We start from the raw sequence: 21,604 nt of genomic DNA, 5'->3' as shown, positions 1-21,604 counted from the left end.
TAGTATCAGAGTATATGTTTAGCTTTAAGTAAACCTGTCATAAAAGATATATAAAGGCTACATAACAGCCAGGTAGCAAGCATTTCTTAGAAAGAGTGCTCAGCAATGGCAGCTGCTATGTTACTTTCATGGCAGGTTTAATTTAAAGAGGTTTTCCAGGTCCAGTAAAAGATTTGACTTTAGACCAGTGGTCTCCAAACTGCAGCCCAGGGGCCGGATGTGGCCCTTCTCTTGCCCTAATCCAGCCCTTGGGGCACTATTTCTTCCACTGACATTAACAGTGGGGTACTATTCCTTCCACTGACACCAATGGTGGGGCACTATTCGTCCCCCCGACACCAATATTATGGAACTATTCCTCTCACAGACACCAATGATAGGGCACTATTCCTTCCACTGATACCAACAATGGAGAACTATTCCTTCCACTGATACCAACAATGGGGCACTATTCCTCTCACTGACACCAATAATGGGGCACTATTCCTCCCACTGATACCAATAATGGGGCACTATTCCTACCACTGACAGCAATGATGAGGCACTATTCCTCCCACTGACACCAATAATGGGGCACTATTCCTCCCACTGATACCAATAATGGGGCACTATTCCTACCACTGACACCAATAATGGGGAACTATTCCTACCACTGACACCAATAAAGGGGCACTATTCCTTCCACTGACACCAATAATTGGATACTATTCCTACCACTGACACCAATAATGGGGCATTATTCCTACCACTGACAGCAATGATGGTGCACTATTCCTACCACTGACAGCAATGATGGTGCACTATTCCTCTCCCTGATACCAACGATGGGGCACTTTTCCTTTTACGAAAACCAATGATGGGGCACTAGTTCTCCCACTGATACCAATAATGAAACACTATTCCTCTCATTAACACCAATAATGAAACACTATTCCTCTCATTAACACCAACTATGGAACACTATTCCTCTCACTGACACCAACTATGGGGAATTATTCCTCTCTCTCACATCAACAATGGGGCATTGCTACCAATGCCAGGACATCTTCTACTCCCACTGGCCACGGCTCGGCCTCTCTAAAGTCTGAAGGATAGTAAACTGGCCCTTTGTTGGAGACCAATGCTTTAGACTGTATGCCAGTATTTGAGAGGCAAATAATAAACTGTCTCCTGCTGTAATAGGATGGAGAGAAGGCCCAATGGCAGGATACCAGTCTTATAATACTAAGGTCATAACTTTACGGGGAATTATAAAAAAAATGTATGGAGTGCATATTGTGAGTTATTATGGTTCTGCTATTTTAAAAGCTTGCCATTCTCTGTAGATTTGAAGATTAGCCACTAAAAGAAGCTTTCAATGTCTCCATGTTTAATACACTCTTTACCTACTGTGTACTGATATTGATAAAAATTGGGGAGAGAGGTCCATAACTGACAAATACCAATTTTTTTTTATTTTAGATCTAAAGTTTCATCCAAGAATTATTTACAGAACCTGGAAAAATCCTCTAATTTTTTTTGTTCTTTTTTTTTCAAAATAGCAACTTCTACATCTTCCTACATTAAACAATTTGCACCTTATACCAAGATGTAATGAGACTCCAACTTTACCGTACAGTACCATACAGTGCTCTGACATATGCCATCTCCAGAACAAGACGTTATAGCTCAACCTGCTTTTTCTTGCAGTTCTAAAATTTTTTAATTTATGGAAACCTGAACTGGTCAAAAATGTTTCCAATGTAACAACAATGCTGAAATGCAGACACCAAACAGCATGGATGGACAAATCCCACTGCTAAGCTATGGTATACGTGAACAGTAGCTGCATCTGATTGGATCCATGGCTATTCTTCCAAAAATATTCTAGTAGGCTATCCAGACAAAAGTCAGTAGACATTTGTTATATAGAGTGTGGCCAGCAAGGTCACACACTGAGTGAATGTTGGATAATTCCTCAGGAGGCAGCTAAAATTTGCTCGGTGTATGACCAGCTTTAACATTCAAACTGAGACCCCAATGGTACCCCTTTCGGTTCCTAGGCTCAGAATGCACATGTGGCCTTGATATTTGTCTAATTTTGCATTGGGCTCTATCCCCGCCCAGAACTCAGTTCCTGTCCCCCATTTAAAAAATGTAAAATTGAAGGGGAGGGATGGGACATTGAGCTGGGGAAAGGGGTGGGGGGGGGGGTTAATCTTGACTTTGCCAAAAGTTGAGGCCCTATGCACATATCGGGCTTAGGATCCTGAGGAGCTCCATAGGAATACAGAGCTTGGGCTGTCAACTAAAATCCGATACTTGCAAGCACCTTGTAACTGCACTATAGCTCTGTTACTACTTTAGATATGTTTAAGATCAGGTTATGTTCACAATAACATTTGTACACTTATGCTTCTGCGCAAAATAAAATTTCAGCATATGTAATTTGAGAAAAATAATACTATATATATTTTTTTAGCCCACATGCAATGCATAAAAATAACTGTCTCTTGGGTGGGAACAGACGATATTCTCAACAATGTGGGTCGTCAGCCTGGTCACAGCAGAGAAATTTCACTGGCCGAACCTACAGATTTGCAATTTGTTACATTATGAACTACATCTTCTGCAGGTCAGCAACCAAGGTGTTTTTGTATCAACTTAAAAAAATGAAGACCATTAAGGGACAATTACAAGGGGAAGTTATCTTCCAATGAGGAATTGCTATTTAGCATTGAACACAGATACTGTAGAGCATAGTTGGGTCTTGCTGTAACAACACGTTCTCACAATGTAGAAAAAAATGCCACATGCAGACTGAGCACCTACCGGTCGTCCAAGAACTCCTGGGAAGCCCGGCATGCCCTGCGGATATATTTAATTCAAGCTAAATCATTAGTAGAAGGAAAGATGAGTTAACCATAACCCGGGTCAATCATTAAAAGTGACCGTGCATCGGGACAGACCAAAGCAAGTATGAGGGCTCCAACAACCGACTCAAGCCAAAGGGCAAAACTACGGCCAAGAGGGTGAGGGTTTACTTACAGCTGGGCCAGGAAGCCCGCTATTGCCCTTTTCGCCCTATAATGAACGGAATGGACACAGAACAGGAAGGAATCAAACAGGTCACATTTACTTTGAGGGCATTAAGCCCTTTACATACAACATTGCTGAACTAACATTTAAGGATTAATGTATGAACTGTTATCCTTAAGGCCTCCTTCACATGGGGCGTACTACAGCATACACTGTAGTATGACCCATGTGAATGAGGCCTAAATGCCACAGCCTGAGTAGAAAAGCCCCTTCCCTGCCAGCATGCTATAGAGAAGGTGTGCAAAAGCAGCGGTCTTACTACAGAGGTCTCACAAGCCACCCACTGAGTCAGACCTCAATCTCTGCAACCAGCAAAGCTCATGGAGAGCTTTGCCTCCAACTCAGTAGTAGGTTTGTCAGACCTCTGCAGAGAGACCACTGCTTTCACAAAGAGAACAAGAGCCCTTCTCTGTAGTATGCTGGCAGGGGACAGGCTTTTTAACTTAGGCTGTGACTGCTTTAGAAAAAAAAAACTGTAAAACATTGAACATCTTTTGTTTTGGTTGCACCTGCAATGTATTTAGCTAATTTAAACTGAAAGTTCAATTGGGCTTTAGGTTTCTATGAAGGTGTTAGTGAGTCTGATTTCAGGATTCCATATATTATTAAAGAGTATTTCTGTGCCGCCTAGGGTACAACAATTCTATAGTATGGTGAACGGTGATGTGCCGCTGTATACATTAATATACAAGAGTAGGGCGTGCCATAATACGTTTTCTAAAATTTGGCAACCCTGGTTGGATATTGAGGATTCCTTCTGGATGGACACTCCCAGAGTTTGTAGGTCGTTGAGTTGGGTGGTATAGTTCATCTTGTGATGCTATCATATGTATGGTATCTTTACGTATCTCCCCCTCCCCCCCTGGTAGGGGGTAAAGATGGTGGAGGGTGGTGGTGTGTATGAGTGTGAGTTTGTGTGGTTGGTGTGTGTGAGTGTTTGGCTGGTTGTCTGTCCTTAGGTTACACTTTCAGTGCCTCTACAAGGGGTACTGTTGGGTATTAGGCCACGATTGGCCCTGCTCATGTTCTGGAGTGTGATTCCTTCGGGAGTCGGGCCCCAACCCCCGTATCCTATCAGCTACTTATCGGCCGCGTGCCGTGTTTTAGCGGGGAACCGGTATTTCCTCTGTACTTGTATTGGCCTTTACCGTTGTATACGGTTTTGTTTCTTTTGTTGATTTGTTCATGTGTTTTATTGCAAAATTTAAAAATAAACACCTTTCAAAGAGTATTTCTGTCTTATAAAGCTAGCAAACCTATGCCTGTTCATTGGATGGGATGGTATTCTGCATTCCTAATGAAATTCCAATTGGTATGAATTTACATCACAGGGGTTAATTTACTAAAGGCAAATAGACTGAACACTTTGCAAAGTGCAACTGCACCTGGCAGGTGCAGTTGCTCCAGAGCTTAGTAAATCAGGTGAAGCTTTACTTTGCAAAAAATATCCAATCACGGGCAAGGAAAACAAAAAAAACAGCATTTTTGCTTGCACATGATTGGATGATGGAAGTCAGCAGAGCTCCCTCTCATTTACTAAGCTCTGGAGGAACTGCACTTTGCAAAGTGCACAGTCTATTTGCCTTTAGTAAATGAAACCCACAGTGTACAGACTTAAGTAGCCTGTGAATGTATAGTACAGCATACAAAGTGCAGCTCTTTGGGGTATGTAATGTTTAGCAAAGCATAAAGACTGATGTGGGGTGCTGCATGTAATGTAAAGGGGGCAGCAAATTCCATTATGTAATAATGTACAGCATGATGTATACAAAGTGTACTGCAATGCAAAACTATAGCTGGAATATACATCCTCCTGCATGGGAAACAACTACAAAAAAATTAGGTTAATGTGCCTTTAATATCTAAACAATTGTAACCAATATAGTTGAATAAATGCTTAATACAATCTCCAAATGCAAAACCAATACACAACACAATGGTATAACTTTACAATCTTTTCAATTAAACAATTTTTTTGTAATGACAGGTGGAGTGGTGTACGTTCAACAGACAGAATCCAATTATTTAATTCAAATAGGGGAAAATGAAAAATGCCTTTTCATCTACTGATTGTCTGTAACCAATTCTACTCACTGAACACCTTGTTCAGTTCAGCTTTGAAAATAAAAGATGGAAGCTAACAGGTTGGCCTGCACTGCGTCAGTTTTGATAATTTCCCTTCGTATTTTGAAACCGGTCAATTTAACTTGAACCAGTTGCTTGCCATGATTTTGTGATACAATATAATAAATTTTTGACCAAAATCTGATTATAATTGACAATGGTATCCCCTACAGGTGTGTGCTTGAGATCCAACTTTAAATATCTAATTTCTCCTGGGTGGTGGATTATATCTTTATCAATCATGCAACAATCTAGACGTGTATGAAGTTACTAATCTTTTTGCACTGGTTATTAAATAGTGGGTGGAATCAGGTTGCTACAAAAGCAAGTATGTTCTTCCAAACCCTTGATAGATCTTCAACACTGAGGGCATTTATATGATCCCTGACTGAATACGTGATGTAGGCAAAGTAGTAATTATGCTAGGTAAATACATTCTTACTGATCTGTTTGGCCAAAAAGTGTTTTGATGCAGTAGCCTGTATCTGATTGGGTTAATTCAACATTTCTAATGGGCTTTTTGCAGATACCTGAAGGTGCAGAGGAAGTAGAGTAGAGCAGGGCAGTGGCTTAGTGGCTAGCATTTCTGCCCCTGGTTTGAATCCCCGCCATGGCCCTATCTACATGGAGTTTTCTGAAGTTCCTGTGCTTGCATGGGATTCCACCTACACTACATGGCTGGTAGGAATATTGGCCCTACTATGTTTGTGTACATATGCATGTGAGATAGGGACCTGATATTGTAAGCTCTTTGGAGGCAGAAAATGATCAACGTACAGTATGTAAAGCACTGTATACATTTTTGGCATTTTTTAAATACCTGAAATATAAAAACATTTTAATGACTTGCCGACCGCTAGCCGCATATTTACTGCGACAAGCTGGCTTGGCTGCACAAAACAACGTAGGGGTACATCGGTAGCGGGAGTGGTGCTGGGGGGCAAACGCACACCGCCGGCAGCGCGCTCCCGCCCCCACTAGGCAGCGGGGATGCCGATCCACGGGACCGGTGGCTGCGATCCCTCCCCGCTGAGAGAGAAGGACGGTCTGCTGTTGAAAACACAGCTGACTGTTCTTCTCTCTGAAATGATCACAGAGCCCCTGTGATCCTCCTATATAGGATCACAGGTCTCTATAATCATTTCACAAGTTAGAATCCCCCCACAGTTAGAAAACACTCCCTAGGCTCACATTTAACCCTTTGATCACCCCTGGGTTAACCCCTTCCCTGCCAGTGTCATTATTACAGTAACAGTTTTAGCACTGATTACTGTAGTAATGTCACTGGTCCCTCCAAAAGTGTCAAAAAAGTCAGTTAGGGGCCTGATTTGTCCGCCGCAATGTCGAAGTCCCGCTAAAAATCTCAGATCCCCGCCATTACTAGAAAAATAAAATAAAATGACATATATCTTTCCCCTAGTTAGAAGATGCAATAACTTTTACGCAAACTAATCAAAATACGCTTATAGCGATTTTTTTTACCAAAAATATGTAGCAGAAAACAAATTTGCCTAAAAGGATGAAAAATTTAGATTTTTACATTTTTGGAGAGGGGGGGGGGGTGTTATAAAGCAGAATGTGAAAAAAAAATTATTTTTTTTTTTCATAATTGTCGCTCTTTTTTTGATTATAACGCAAAAAATAAAAATCACACAGGTGATCGAATACCACCAAAAGAAAGCTCTATTTGTGAGAAAAAAAGGACATCAATTTTGATTGGGTACAGCGTGGCACGACCGCGCAATTTTCCGTTAAAATATTGCAGTGCCGAATCCCAAAAAATGGCCTGGTCATTAAGGGGGCAAATCCTAACGGTCCAGAAGTGGTTAAGGAAATGAGTCGGGGAAGTACCACTTTTTTTTCCTTTTCTGTGAAGGTTTGTGAGTAATAGTTTATGATTTCGGTAATCAAATTGGGCCCATGCAAGTATTGGTCATGGCAGAAGCAGTTTTAGTACAAGGTGGCTGACATTTTAGATGATTTTGATTAATGTTCTCCTAAATGGGGCAGTGCGAAGACATCCTTTCTCTTTTTTTGAAGCGGTTTTTGCAATAGTGGAAGTAACTATTGACTGAAATGGTTTGATGGAAGAGGAAAACATTTGCTGGCATTGGTGTGCTGGTGGATATGGAAAGACATACACTGATCTTCAATTGATAAAGATAATTGTAACATCACATACCGGTTTTCCTTCGGGCCCTGCCAGACCTCTCTCTCCAGGAGCGCCCTACAAGAAGAATGCCATAAATGTAGTATGCTACATTGAACAAATATCAGTGAGCACATGTAATGATTTTTGATTATTTATATTTTAAATACTCTTTGGAAAATGTACATGGTTATCAACCTCTAGGCCTTAAGGGTCACTGATTCTACCTCAACCTGGTCTACTAGTAAAGATTATGGTCCACCCCAAGTGCGCTCCCTTCAGTAAGCCACTAAAGAACTTCTCCTTCCTGTCCTGTTTCCAAAGCAGGTACTCCGTATAAAAGCTTGACTGCAACTTACAGCTAGCCTACGTATATACATTGAGAAGCTTTATATTCTAGAGGAGGGTCAAGCAGTCAGTCTGTTTATACTTGTATCTAAAGTAGGGAATGACCGATTATCGGCAAAGCCGATATATCGAGAGCCGATATACACTTTCCCCGATATATCGGAATTAGCCCCTGAGGTTACCGATATTGCCGATACTTCGGAAAGTGCTTGTACCGGAGTGTTGCCTGCAGCTAGAGGCATCCCCCCGGTACCGGCATCCATAGCCGACGGTCGGCTGTCTTGTATTGACAACCGATGCGGCTGAGAAGCCACTCAGCTGTCATTACAAGGAGTGGGAGGGGACGTCCCCCCCCCGTCACCTTCCGCCGCTCGCCTGGGTCTCCCATCCCACTGGGAGACCCGGGCAACCAGCCTGCACGGCCGCCGAAGAGAAGACCCGATCAAAGCCGCATTCATGACATCACTTCTGTGTACTCGGCGCCAAATTAAAAAAAATTACAGCATTCAAAACAGCCAAACTTGGCATTTGTGCAGAGGAGGGGACCCCCAGATCCCTCCAAAAGAGTACCTGTCAACAAAAAAAAACGTTTTTTTAATGTACGAAAATATCGGCCAATATCGGCCGATACCGATATCTGATGACCAAAATATCGGTATCGACAATAAAAAAACTATATCGTTCATCACTAATTTAAAGTGAACCTGTATTTTGCACATGCAGATAACTGCAACAGGTTCTCTTCTATGCAGACCCAATAGCAGCATCAGGGGAGCACAAGGAAGGTCAGTAAGTTAGCGATTACTGACCTTCCTTGTGCTCCCCTGATGCTGCTATTGGGAGCCCAGCAAGAAAAGGAGCCCAGTGCTATATCTGTGAGCACTTAAAAGACTGAAAACTCTGTACTTGCTCCTATGTTTTAACACTGGGCCACTCATCAAGCACCAGCGTCCTACATGAGACAAAGGTATGTGAGCCCCTTGCCCAAAATGGCAGAAGGTTTTCAAACTGTAGATATCATTAAACCATATCACGAAACTCTTACCGACAGCCCATCTCTGCCCTTTTCTCCAGTTTCACCTTTGTCTCCTTTGGGCCCAGCAGCTCCCTGGAAAAATAAAAACAAAAGCAAAATTGGTTTTGTTTTCCAAAACTGGTTCAAAAAGTGGGAAGAGAACCCTGCCAAAGAGAAGATATACAGAAGGACATACAGTAGAATGGATCGATTTAGTGTAGATGTCTTTGAATCCCTCAATGTCGACATACTACATAGTGGAGCGAATCTACAGAATCAGACTCATTTTTCTGAGACTACCATTATTTATGTAGGGAATCCCAACTCTGACTTCTCATGCATGCTTACCTGTGTCTGAACTCTGTGGCTACAACTCTTAACCCAATAATGGTATGACACTGTTTCAGCTGTAGATACAAGAGACTACCTTTGTTCCTTTCTTAACCACTTAAGCCCCGGAGGATTTGGCTGCTGAAAGACCAGGGGGTATTTTGCGATTCGGCACTGCGTGACTTTAACGGACAATTGCGACGCTTTACCTAAACGAATTTGACGTCCTTTTTTTCCCACAAACAGAGCTTTCTTTTGGTGGTATTTGATCACCTGTGCGATTTTTAGTTTTTGCGCTATAAACAAAAAAAGAGCGTAAATTTTGCAAAAATAACAATATGTTTCAAATTTTTTTATATGAAATTCCCCCCAAAAAAAATGTAAAAATCAAAATTTTTTAACATTTTCGGCCAATTTGTTTTATGCTACATATGTTTGGTAAAAAAAAATCGCAAAAAGCGTATTTTGATTGGTTTGCGCAAAAGTTACCGCGTTTACTAACAAAGGGAAAGATTTTTGTCATTTTTGTTGTTTTTTTTAACGCGCAATGGCGGTGATCTGCGTTTTTATTTGCGGTACTGCGACATTGCGGCGGACAGATCGGACCCTTGACTGACATTTTTGACACTTTTGGGGTTACCAGTGACATTACTACAGTAATCAGTGCTATACATATGCACTGTTACTGTAAAATTACACTGGCAGTGAAGGGGTTAACTTTATTTGAGAGGGAGGGGCTGTGTGTGTCCCTAGGGGCGTGATTCTAACTGTGATTGGCTGTGGCTTGAGGTGTAGGAACAATGATCAACGGTCCTACATAGTAGAACCGTATGATCACTATTTCTACACAGGGGAGAATGACAGGCAGCTTGTTTACACAAGCCGCCTGCCTTTCTCCCTCTCCCTCGACGATCGCTGAGTGAGCGGCGGACATCGGGTCCGCCGGTCACACGCGAGGGGGGGGTCCATGACCACACGGGAGCGCATCGCCGTCGGCGTGCGCTCGCTCCCCAGAGCCTCACAGGCTAGTGACGTACCGGTACGTCATTCTGCCTGTGAGGGGCTGACCGCCACAGTATATGTACTTGCGGCGATCGGCAAGTGGTTAAGCAGCCAGGCACTGTAATTGTCATCCTGATCTGAAATTTCAACTGAGGGGCAGTTATTGGTTTGAACTTGATTAATAATGGATTTTGGTTTACAACTTTGTGTTTTTTGACAGTGAATATACAAGGGTGAGTCAATATCAATAGACCAAATGCCCAGGCTGTTTGTTTGCATGACGGACAGAGAAGTACCATTTTCTTGAGGAAAGGTAAGTATTTCAGTCTTTGTATTACCCCTTCTTTATCCCTACCAGGAAAAGGTTGCAAACCAGGTTCAGGCCTATGTCAGTTTTGTGATCCTGTCCCTGGTAAGACCAGGAACAGGGTCACTAAAATATGCCGGGAGAACCTTCACTAATTTGGATGGATCAAAGAGGTGGTGCTCCCTTGCTGGCAAAAATTCTGCAGATTGTAAGTCGCCAGCATCTTCCTCAACTTCCTTGGCAAGAGAGAGCGATATTGGACATATTACTATATGTATAACAAAAGCTAAGAGGGAAAATGCTTTATTCAGTGAGGGTTTAACCACTTAAGCCCCGGAAGATTTTACCCCCTTCCTGACCAGGGGGTTTTTTGCGATTTTTCACTGCGTGAATTTTAACGGACAATTGCGCAATCGTGCGATGCTGTACCTAAACAAATTTGATGTCCTTTTTTTCCCCACAAACAGAGATTTCTTTTGGTGGTATTTGATCACCTGTGCGATTTTTTGATCATGCGCTATAAACATAAAAAGAGCATTCATTTTACAAAAATAACAATATTTTTCACATTTTTTTATATGAAATTCCCCAAAAAAATGTAAAAATTAAAATTTTTTAACATTTTCGGCCAATTTGTTTTATGCTACATATGTTTGGTAAAAAAAAACCCCAAAAAGCGTGTTTTGATTGGTTTGCGCAAACGTTATCGCGTTTACTAACAAAGCAAAAGATTTTTGTCATTTTTGGTGTTTTTTTTTTTAACGAGTAATGGCGGCGATCTGCAATTTTTTTTGCGGGACTGCGACATTGCGGCGGACAGATCGGACCCTCGACTGACATTTTTGACACTTTTGGGGTTACCAGTGACATTACTGCAGTAATCAGAGCTATACATATGCACTGTTACTGTAAAAATGACACTGGCAGGGAAGGGGTTAACTGTATTGGAGAGGGAGGGGTTAAGTGTGTCCTAGGGGCGTGTTTCTAACTGTGATTGGACATGGCTACTTGTGTAAAAACAGAGATCAACGGTCCTACATAGTAGAACCGTCTGATCTCCATTTTTACACAGGGGAGAATGACAGGCGGCTTGTTTACATTAGCCGCCTGCCTTTCTCCCTTCCCGGCGAACGATCGCGAGTGACCGGCGGACATCGGGTCCGCCGGTCACACGCATTGACTTGTTAGGGAATGAGCCAGGGCGGGCGCGTGCCTCAGCGGGCGCGCGCTCGCCCGCTATTGGCTCAAGAGCGAGTGACAGGCTAGTGACGTACCGGTACATCACTTTGCCTGGCCGGGGCTGACCGCCGCAGTATATGTATTTGCGGCGGTCGGCAAGTGGTTAATATTACTTTAAGAAAAAGAGAGCAGTAAAGAGTCTGAGTCAACTGACAGGCAGGTGGTAGAAGACCTCTCTGTAGACTTACTACTACAACCAGACCTTATCGCCTTTGGGTCCTCTCCCTCCGTCTTCTCCTGGGTCTCCCTGTCAGGAGAAAAACACAAAACATGTTACTTATGGCCTTGCAAATGAATATAAGAGGAATACGCTCCATTCTTGGATTGTCCAATATATTGTCTAATACGGCATTTCTCAACCTTTTTACCCCAATGGAACCCTTGAAAAAATGTTCATGTTTCAAGGAACCCTTCCAAAAATATATTTATTTGGTGGTCAGTGGGAGAATGCCCCTTACATTGCAGGTTAGTGAAACAAATGCCCCCCCAAAAGACAGCTAAAAGGATAATTGTTGACTCTGCAAAGTGGCACTGACCGCTGAACTATGCAGACACCATCAAGTGATAGGGAAATAAGACACAGCTTAAGGAACTCCTACCAATTTCTGGAGAAACCCTGGGATACCACAGAACACTGGTTGGAAATGGCTGGTCTATTGTGAAAAAGTAACATTTTTATTTTTTGATGATACGTGTACTGACCCTGATCCCTTTTGGTCCCGGAAATCCTCTTTCTCCAGGAAGTCCAGAAGCAATAATTTCTAGAATTTCTCCCTAATGGAAGCATATGACACGATGTAAATACACTTAATGTGATAAACAATGGAACAAAAAGATAACACTAATTGCAAGACTGCAGTGTGCTCTTATGATGAAAACTTTTTTGAAATAATACGCTTGTTACCTTGGGCCCCGAAGGTCCAATCGGTCCCCTCTGACCATCTTTCCCCTATAAAAAAGAAATACAAATTTTGCAAATCATGGCAAATAAATAAGAATATTATTTGACATATAATGGATATTTAAATCTGAACTCCAGTACAAACTTTACTGCATATGTAGCACTGCCCCCGTAAGGACGGCTAGATATTCACTCTGCGGGTCCCCCTGGTTATCAGCACACGGCTATAAACAAATGCAATTTCTTAATTCCTCTTAGCTCTCACTCCAATAATCAGTCCAGGGGTATTTGGTTGTATTGTTGTTTATTTTATAATGGGAATAGGAAAAAGGAATAGTAGGATACTCCAATTTAACTATTCACAGTATTTGAGGACTTCTATCTTCTCTACTTCGCTTTTAGGTATGGAACAGCCAGGCTCTTAATCCATCCTGCCACTTTGGATGAATAAGGTTTAAGTCTCTTGTTTCCTTCAAGATGACTTGGTGAACAATCTCTTATCTTCAGGACACTCTCCCTAGTATCCTCTCTCTCTGCTGACACCCGTCCACTGACTATCCTACGAGCATGGATGGCCCCCCTCAGGTCAGGCCCCTTGACACAAGTCCCTGTACTGACAATACTGCAACCAAAGGGCCTCTAGTGTCTCACCTCTCAGTCACATTCTGTGGACCTCTGGGTTCAGTTCCTCTCAACCGCTTCTTTGGCCCTCAGGATGACCTCCTGCGATCACATGGCACCTCTACAGAGGAGGGGACAGCTGCCCACTACCTCCAGGACTCCGATCTCCAATGAAAGACCCTAAGCACATGTGCTCCCAGCTTTTTATACAGTATCCCAGCATGCACCGAGGCGACCTGCCCTCTGCTAATCATCAGGACTGTATCAAAGCCTATGCACCCATTCATCAGGTTTCCTCTCACTGTCCAACATGTCTCCCTGTTGGACCAGTGTGAAACACTATCCAGACTGAATGAATCGCATACTGAGCAGACCTCACTAATAGATCCTGCTCTCTGGTAGGCAGAGAACAATATAGATTTACCTGCAGCCCCTCTGGTAAGCAGACAGAGCTCAAATTATACTCTCTCACTGGCACCTACCTAGGAGGGTGCTACACTTACAGAACATTGTAATTGAAGTATGCATACAGCAACTCATACCGGAGGCACAACTGGGGAAACTGGAACTCACTATAGTAGTTTGTGATACTACATTGTTTGCCAAAGTCTTCCGTGTCCTGTGCAGAGTGGCTGCACCACTGCGCACTGACCACAGGGAGTTGATGTTTCGGCACTATCGTCACTCGCAGAAAGCCTTGCATTTTTTTTGGTGCATATAAGGCATTCTTTGATTGGACAAGTTGGATATTGTAGCTTCACAATCCTCTCCCCCTCGTCCAATCAGAGAATGCCTTTTATTCATTAAATACAAGGCATTTTGTATGGCGGCGATGCCAAGTGACCGACCTCCTGGGGTCAGTGCGCAGTGGGGCTGCCACTCAGCACAGGTCTTGGAAGATCACTGTAGTAGCACCGACTGTTGCAGTGATTATCAGCTACCACATTGGTCCCTCAAGCATGAGATATGCATACAGGCATTGTCCAAGTTGAACCAATGTAAATACTGTATGCAATTGGGATCATACTGAAGTTAAATGCAATATTTAAAAAAGAAACACAAATAAAATGTCTCTGAACAGAGCCATATTCATTGAAACATAGGAGACTAATGTTCAGAATAACCTGTGTTTACCAAGATATGGTCACTACTTGACCAATTAGAGGAAATTGGCATATCTTTTCAGGATTTGAATATGCATGTTCTGAAGAAAACAGGTAATATGGAGCTCCTTGAAGGCAGGGGCTGATGTGAATGTACAATATATATCTAAAGTGATGTGTATATTGATGGCACTATATACAGTAAGTACTTGTAATAAATAAAAAAATATACTAAAATAATAAATTAGTGTGCAACTTACATTCTCTCCTCGTTCCCCTCTTTCTCCTCTTTCTCCCTAAAATGTAAACATATGTATAAAGAATGGGAGAAGAAATAATGTTTCAATGGCATTTATTAATACATTTGTTAGAATATCTAAAGACAATAGAGGTGTGCAATTAATTTTGTTCCAAATGTAAATTCGTCATCGACTGGGGCATGCTGGGTCAATGACGTCACAAGGGGGCGGGGTCACCTGCTGATGTCATTGGGTGACTTCGCCTAGGCTATTTAAGAAATGTCAGATGGTGGAGCAAACAGACGGCCTGAGCCTTCAATGACACCGGAGGTATTTTTTTTCATTTTTCGACAAATCCAAATTAGAATTGTTCCAAAAATTCTCAATTCTTTAGAAAAATTAATAAATGAAAGCGATTAAGAGAAACTAAACTAAACGAATTCCGAAATAAATGAACAAAACTAATTTAGTAGCAAAATGAATCTATCCGATACTAAACAAATTTTTCCATTCTGCTCATGTCTGAAAGACAATTATGATGTCAGAGGCAATAACTAACAAATATGGTAACAATAGCACGAGTGACTGTCATGGGGCTTTATCCTCTTTAAAATATGGTTGCTCACCTTGTCTCCTGATTTCCCTTGCTCTCCTGGTTCTCCTGCCCTACCAGGTACTCCAGGAATTCCTGGTTTTCCAGGGTCTCCAGGTGGCCCGGATGGACCTTCAGGGCCTCTTTCTCCAATTGCTCGCCCAATTGGCCCCTGTGGTCCTGTTTGGCCTTGGTCACCCTTGTCTCCCTTCTGGCCTCTCTCTCCAGGAAAACCAATTGTGCCCTAAGACAACAGAAATGTTTATTTTCAATCATTTATGTAGTTTTTAAAGCATAACCAACTCTAAGTTTGCCCACTTAGGGGGGGGGGGGGGGGGGGAGAGAAATTACACAGAATATGAAACATACAAATTAACCAGGAATTACATCAGCACAGTTAACTGCTTGGGAGTCTGAGCCAGCTACTCAGGATTCATAATTCAATAGATGCCAGGAGATCAGGCTTCCCGATAATATTTACATCCAAAAGGGTATAGGGAACCTAAGAAAAGAATTATAAAGAGGACAGTAGGAGTAGGTAGAGAAAGAGAGGTAGGGATGGAACTACCATGGACTCAGGACTGTCCAAGACACCCTATTATAAACGGCCTAAGCTGGTCGGATGTATAGAAGGGAAGGAAAAATTGATCCAAGGTTCCGAAATTTAGGGAAACTTAGAATGAGAGTCCTTCTAGATGTTAGACATCTGTTTGTTAATCATCAAGGTGAACATACAATCATTCACTCCTTAAAAGGAGACTGTTGGTTTCTTCCAGGCTTCCAGCAATGGTCCAGTTAGCAGACAGAAACAGGTAGGATGGCAGTTTTTGTTGGTAAGTATGTGGGCCCAATGCAATACTTGCACGTAATCAGGTATTTTTGCAAAGTGAATTTTCACCACATTCACTAATATGTTCTGCTCCTTTAGTAAATCAATCCCATGATCTTAATCATAGCAAATGTAGAAGGATATATAAATACATACATCTCTACCAGGGGCTCCTTTCTCTCCCGACACTCCCGGCTCTCCTTTTATCTTTCGCTGGCTAGTGATTCCAGAGCCATCATCAAACAACTCAGTGACATCTTTCAGTGCTGAAACCTGTGAAGAATGAGTAAGGAAATATACAGGCTAGGTACAGAATGCCATGATTTTGATGCTAATTTTGTGGGGGGCCTGATAGCCACATGACGCAAACACGCTCTAAGTGCCGGTTCACATATGTGCGGCTGCGGCGATCGCATATAATATCGGAGCGCACTGCTCCTTCATTATATGCGCTCGGGTGTGCGGTGCGAATTCAGCCATACACTTTGTATGTCTAAATTCGCACTGCACCCGCAGTAAAGTCGCACATGACCCTTTTTTGAGCCGCATCAGGATCGGATCGCACAGTGGTTCACACTTGTGCGATCCGATCCTGTGCAAACTGTAAGATCGCACTGCGATATGCGATCAAACTGGGGGTGTCGTTAACCTCCTAGGCGGTAATCCCGAGCGTGACTCGGTGTTGATTTTTCATTGCAGGATCGGTAACCCCGAGTCACGCTCGGGGTGGATTGCAGAGAGCGCAGCGGTTTTCTCTTACCTTATCCTGGCGATCCAGCGATGATCTCTCATTGCTGAGATCGCCAGCCGAGAGTCCCGCCGCTCCTCTGTCCCTCCGTCGGTCTGATCACTTCCTAGTTCCGTTCCCTGCAGCAGCAATGCTGTATGGGAGCGGAACTAGGGAGGGAAATTCAAAAAAAAAAAAAAAAAAACGTTGCACAAAACACATTTTATATATATATATATATATATATATATATATATATATATATATATGCATATATATATATATATATATATATATATATATATGCACACACACACATATATATATATATATAAAATTATATTATTGATTCAATTATAATTAATGCGTTATATATTATATATATATATATATATATATATACACACACACACACATATATCTATATATAATATATAATGCATGAATTATAATCGAATCAATAATATAATTTTATTATATATATTATATATTAAATAATAAAATAATATTATTGATTCCATTATAATTCATGCGTTTGTGTTTCAAATTTATCCCATCTGGGATGTCTACTAGAGTCTTGTTTTGGTCAGGTTTAAGTCAGTAATTACTAAGAATTGTGGGCCTATAATACATAACGCCAAATTTCCATGAAAACAATTGTACCGCTTTTGGTATGTAATTCCTGACATAATTATACCGCCAGGGAGGTTAAGATTACATTGACACCCCCAGCGTATCGCATATGGCAGTGTGAACTGCCAAGGGTGCGTTTGCGATGCGGGAACAGGCTGCCTTCCCGCATCGCATAAGTGTGAACCGAGCCTAAGTGCTTCAGCTTCACACAGTCATCTCTGCATTGATAACCCAGAAGAAGTATTTGGAGACAAAACGTACATCGGGTTAAGGGTTACAGTGAACCTACAACACTATTGCGCTTGTACCAACTGATTGTGATCACTATGCATTGCCGTTATTCATCTTCTACACTGTAAGTTTTCTACTTTTAATGACTATACTTATCCATGCGTTATTACACCATGTGGAGGCTTTCTTTTGTTTTCTGAGTACCTGGGTCCTACGGAAAGGACACATATCTGAGTAAATTGGTCTACCAGAGGAGAAGGTTATCGGCCATGGTAGTTTTCTATGAGACCTTTAACCTATTGCTTGCATGACTCTGTGCCAAAGGCATAAAGAGTCCACATGTTTCGGTAAGCGCTCCCGAGTCTATTGTGGTGGCAGCTAAACTGGTGGAGATTTACCTGCTCTTTCACCTGGAATTACACTTGGTGTATTTGGTGGACTTGGTGGACATACTCTAGGAGATCAACATTCCCTATGGACACTTTTTCTTCACTAAGTGGACTTCACAATTGCACCTTAATAAAAGTTTTTAATTTGTTTTGGTGGAATATCACATTTATACTGTTTTTGTGTGAGCTGTCTCCAAATTGTGGAGGTGGTCAATACTCATTGGGAGGTACAGTGACCTCCACATTGGCTAGGACATTGATACTCAGCTTCTTGATGACTTTGCATATTAATATTTTTTTGCACAGTATGCACTAAGCACTTTTCTATTCTGTGTTTACTAACCTATCATCTTTTAATGTAAAAGGGTGACTTCAGATTGAGGAATAGTATACGTTTTTATGCATTGGGAGATCTAAGTTTTCTATTATGCGATGATACATATCACATTTGTTTGATGTTTACACTATATGCACTTTTTTATGTATGCATATTATGATATGCATACACGTAATATGTAATCTGTAACACCAGCAATGTGCTTGATGGATTTTAGAGTTTGTTTTTTAACTGTTAAGTAATAAACATTTTGATGTTTTATATATAACTTGAAAAAATTGCAGTACCCTCAAAGTCCTAGCAACATTTTGCTGGATGGATTTAGTTAATTAGAGGATGCAGTACCCACCAATAAGGAAACTAAATACAACCCCCATTTTTTTTCTTCTTTTCTGTTCTGAACACTGTTTGGGATTTCACTACTGCATAGGCAGAGTTGTCCTTAAAAACAGGTACCGGTAGTTAGAAAGTCACTAGATTTCCGGAAGATCAACCGAGATTTTTTTTGTACTTGCAGCACATTTAAAGAGGTAAAACACAGGGAGGGGTGAATGTACTGCATATGATATTATTATTATTTTCCTCTGACATTACCTTTGATGAAATGGTCTCTAGCATGTAATATCCTGTATCTGGCGTTCTAAAATGTGGTGCCAATTTAGAATTATTAATGGGTTTTGTAAAGCTGGTACAGCTGTCAATGAGACATCATGCTGTTTTCAAATGTTGGATCTCATTTCATTTTTTGGATCCTTCTAGAATTCTCTAAATATAAAAAATCCAGCACAGAAAAGCTTTTTTTACCTTTATTCCTAAAATGCCAAGAGCTTTCTCCACATTCTGAAAGAAAATGGAAAAAAAAAAAAGGCAGGTTATTATAATAGCCAGTGGATGAAAATATTACATACAGTTTAGTGCAGGGGTCTCCAGACTTTCCAAACAAAGAGTCAGTTTACTGTCCACTAGACATGGGGGGGGGGGGGGAGCTGGATTGTGGATGGTGGAGGTAGAAATTGTTCTGGGCCCAGCAACAGTGAGAATAAACTTGGCCTCAAGGTTGGTGGTCAGGAGGAGGAAGAGTAGTGCCTCACCATTGATATGTGGAAGGAATAGTGCCCCATTGTTGGTGTCAGTGGGAGGAATAGTACCCAATTGTTGTTGTCAGCGGGAGAACCAGTTCCCGATTGTTGGTGTCAGTGGGAGGAATAGTTCCCCATTGTTGGTGTCAGTGGGAGGAATAGTTCCCCATTGTTGGTGTCAGTGGGAGGAATAGTACCCAATTGTTGGTGTCAGCGGGAGAACCAGTTCCCCATTGTTGGTGGTCAGTGGGAGGAATAGTTCCCCATTGTTGGTGTCAGCGGGAGAACCAGTTCCCGATTGTTGGTGTCAGTGGAAGGAATAGTTCCCCATTGTTGGTGTCAGTGGGAGGAATAGTACCCAATTGTTGGTGTCAGCGGGAGAACCAGTTCCCCATTGTTGGTGTCAGTGGGAGGAATAGTTCCCCATTGTTGGTGTCAGCGGGAGAACCAGTTCCCCATTGTTGGTGTCAGCGGGAGAACCAGTTCCCCATTGTTGGTGTCAGTGGGAGGAATAGTGCCTCAAATTATTGGAAGGAATAATGCCCCAAGGGCTGGATAAAGGCTTAGTGAACTGAGTTTACAGTGAGATGGTTATTAAGACATAAAAAAAAAAAATTCTCTAAGCTAGAACTGTACATATAGCAAAAACTTGTTTTGTTTGGTTTTAACGAAAGTAGGGAAGAGTTACCAACCCCCATCTATTTTTTATTTTTTTGCCCTCTGTATACCATTGGGGAAATTTAAATTCACTTCCTGTCCCAGAGACACAACAGGAAGTTAGACGAGATCTCCCAAAGTGAGAGGGAATTCACCTCTTGGTTGGCCCCAGAACAGGTGTCCCCATTGGAAGATTTCCCTTTACTTCTAGGGACAACTCTAAAATTTGGGATTTCTCCATGTTTTCTTGCTATATGAGAATGGCCACCACAAATAGAAGGGTGGTTTCCTCAATGAGGACACAGATATCAATAAAAAAACCCTTCCCTACTCTATCCAAAATTAAAAAAAAAGTTTTGCTTAGAGATACACTTTAGCTATTTTGCCTATTGGCTTCACAACAGACCCCCAGAAATATGGCAGATACATAACCATCTCTAAAAAAGATAACTCTGCCTTAATATCTATAGTATGCATGGCTCTAACACAAGTAATACCACTTCCTCAATCTGTCCAAGGTAAACAGGTCTAAAACACAAACATGAAAGCAAGAAGAGTTTCCCTTCTTGTGTAGGCCAGTTACAGTTTTTTGATGGAGCCCTCCCATAGGCATACATGACCATTCAAATCTCTTAAGAGTCTTACATAGGTATGTATGACCACCAAAAACGCCAAGTGTCCCCAAAGAGTACATTTCACCAACTTAACCACTTGCCGACCGCCGCCCGACTATATACGGCGGCGGTCAGCCCCTCCCAGGCAAAGTGACGTACCGGTACGTCACTAGCTTGGGAGCCAATAGGGGGAGAGCGCGCACCGCCGGAGGCGCGCCCCCGCCCCCGGTCGTACCCTAAGAAGCCCGCGAGTGTGACCGGCGGACCCGATGTCCGCTGGTCACTCGCGATCGTCGGGTGGAGAGGGAGAAAGGCAGGCGGCTGATGTAAAAAAAGCCGCCTGTCATTCTTCCCTGTGTAATAGCACAGATCATACGGTCCTGCTATGTAGGACCGTTGATCTGTGCTGTTACACACACAGCCACATCCAATCACAGTTAGAAGCACGCCCTTAGGGACACACTTAACCCCTCCCTCTCCAATAAAGTTAACCCCTTCCCTCCCAGTGTCACTTTTACAGTAACAGTGCATATGTATAGCACTGATTACTGTAGTAATGTCACTGGTACCCCCAAAAGTGTAAAAAATGTCAGTCAAGGGTCTGATCTGTCCACCGCAATGTCGCAGTCCCGCAAAAAAAAAAAATCGCAGATCGCCGCCATTACTCGTTAAAAAAAAAAAAAAAAACAATAAAAATGACAAAAATCTTTCCCTTAGTTAGTAAACGCAATAACTTTTGCGCAAACCAATCAAAATACGCTTTTTGTGATTTTTTTTACCAAATATATGTAGCAGAAAACAAATTGGCCTAAAATGTTAAAAAATTTAGATTTTTACATTTTTTTGGGGGAATTTCATATAAAAAAATGTGAAAAATATTGTTATTTTTGCAAAATTGTCGCTATTTTTTTGTTTATAGCGCATGATTAAAAAATCGCACAGGTGATCAAATACCACCAAAAGAAAGCTCTGTTTGTGGGGAAAAAAGGACGTCAATTTCATTTGGGTACAGCGTCACACGACCGCGCAATTGTCCGTTAAAGTCACGCAGTGCCGAATC

At 41.9% G+C, this 21,604-nt stretch overlaps 1 protein-coding gene across 1 annotated transcript in view; it reads right to left on the bottom strand.

Annotated features, from left to right (window-relative positions):
- COL7A1 (collagen type VII alpha 1 chain) overlaps positions 1–21,604 on the bottom strand; it is a 360,938-nt gene that overhangs the window by 75,055 nt on the left and 264,279 nt on the right. The window contains exons 71-80 of the mRNA XM_082266262.1: positions 18,999–19,034; positions 16,034–16,150; positions 15,083–15,292; positions 14,478–14,513; positions 12,497–12,541; positions 12,295–12,366; positions 11,795–11,839; positions 8,745–8,807; positions 7,385–7,429; positions 2,812–2,847 (exon numbers count right to left, since the gene is read on the bottom strand). Of these exons, the coding sequence (XP_082122388.1) occupies positions 2,812–2,847; positions 7,385–7,429; positions 8,745–8,807; positions 11,795–11,839; positions 12,295–12,366; positions 12,497–12,541; positions 14,478–14,513; positions 15,083–15,292; positions 16,034–16,150; positions 18,999–19,034 (705 nt within the window). The remainder of the gene's footprint in view (positions 1–2,811; positions 2,848–7,384; positions 7,430–8,744; positions 8,808–11,794; positions 11,840–12,294; positions 12,367–12,496; positions 12,542–14,477; positions 14,514–15,082; positions 15,293–16,033; positions 16,151–18,998; positions 19,035–21,604) is intronic.

This window comes from Pelophylax lessonae (assembly GCF_965119305.1).
Source record: "Pelophylax lessonae genome assembly, chromosome: 8".
NCBI classification, from domain to species: Eukaryota; Metazoa; Chordata; class Amphibia; order Anura; family Ranidae; genus Pelophylax; species Pelophylax lessonae.
The sequence above is the reverse complement of the archived record's forward strand: the minus strand, read 5'-3'. Positions and strand labels throughout refer to the sequence as shown.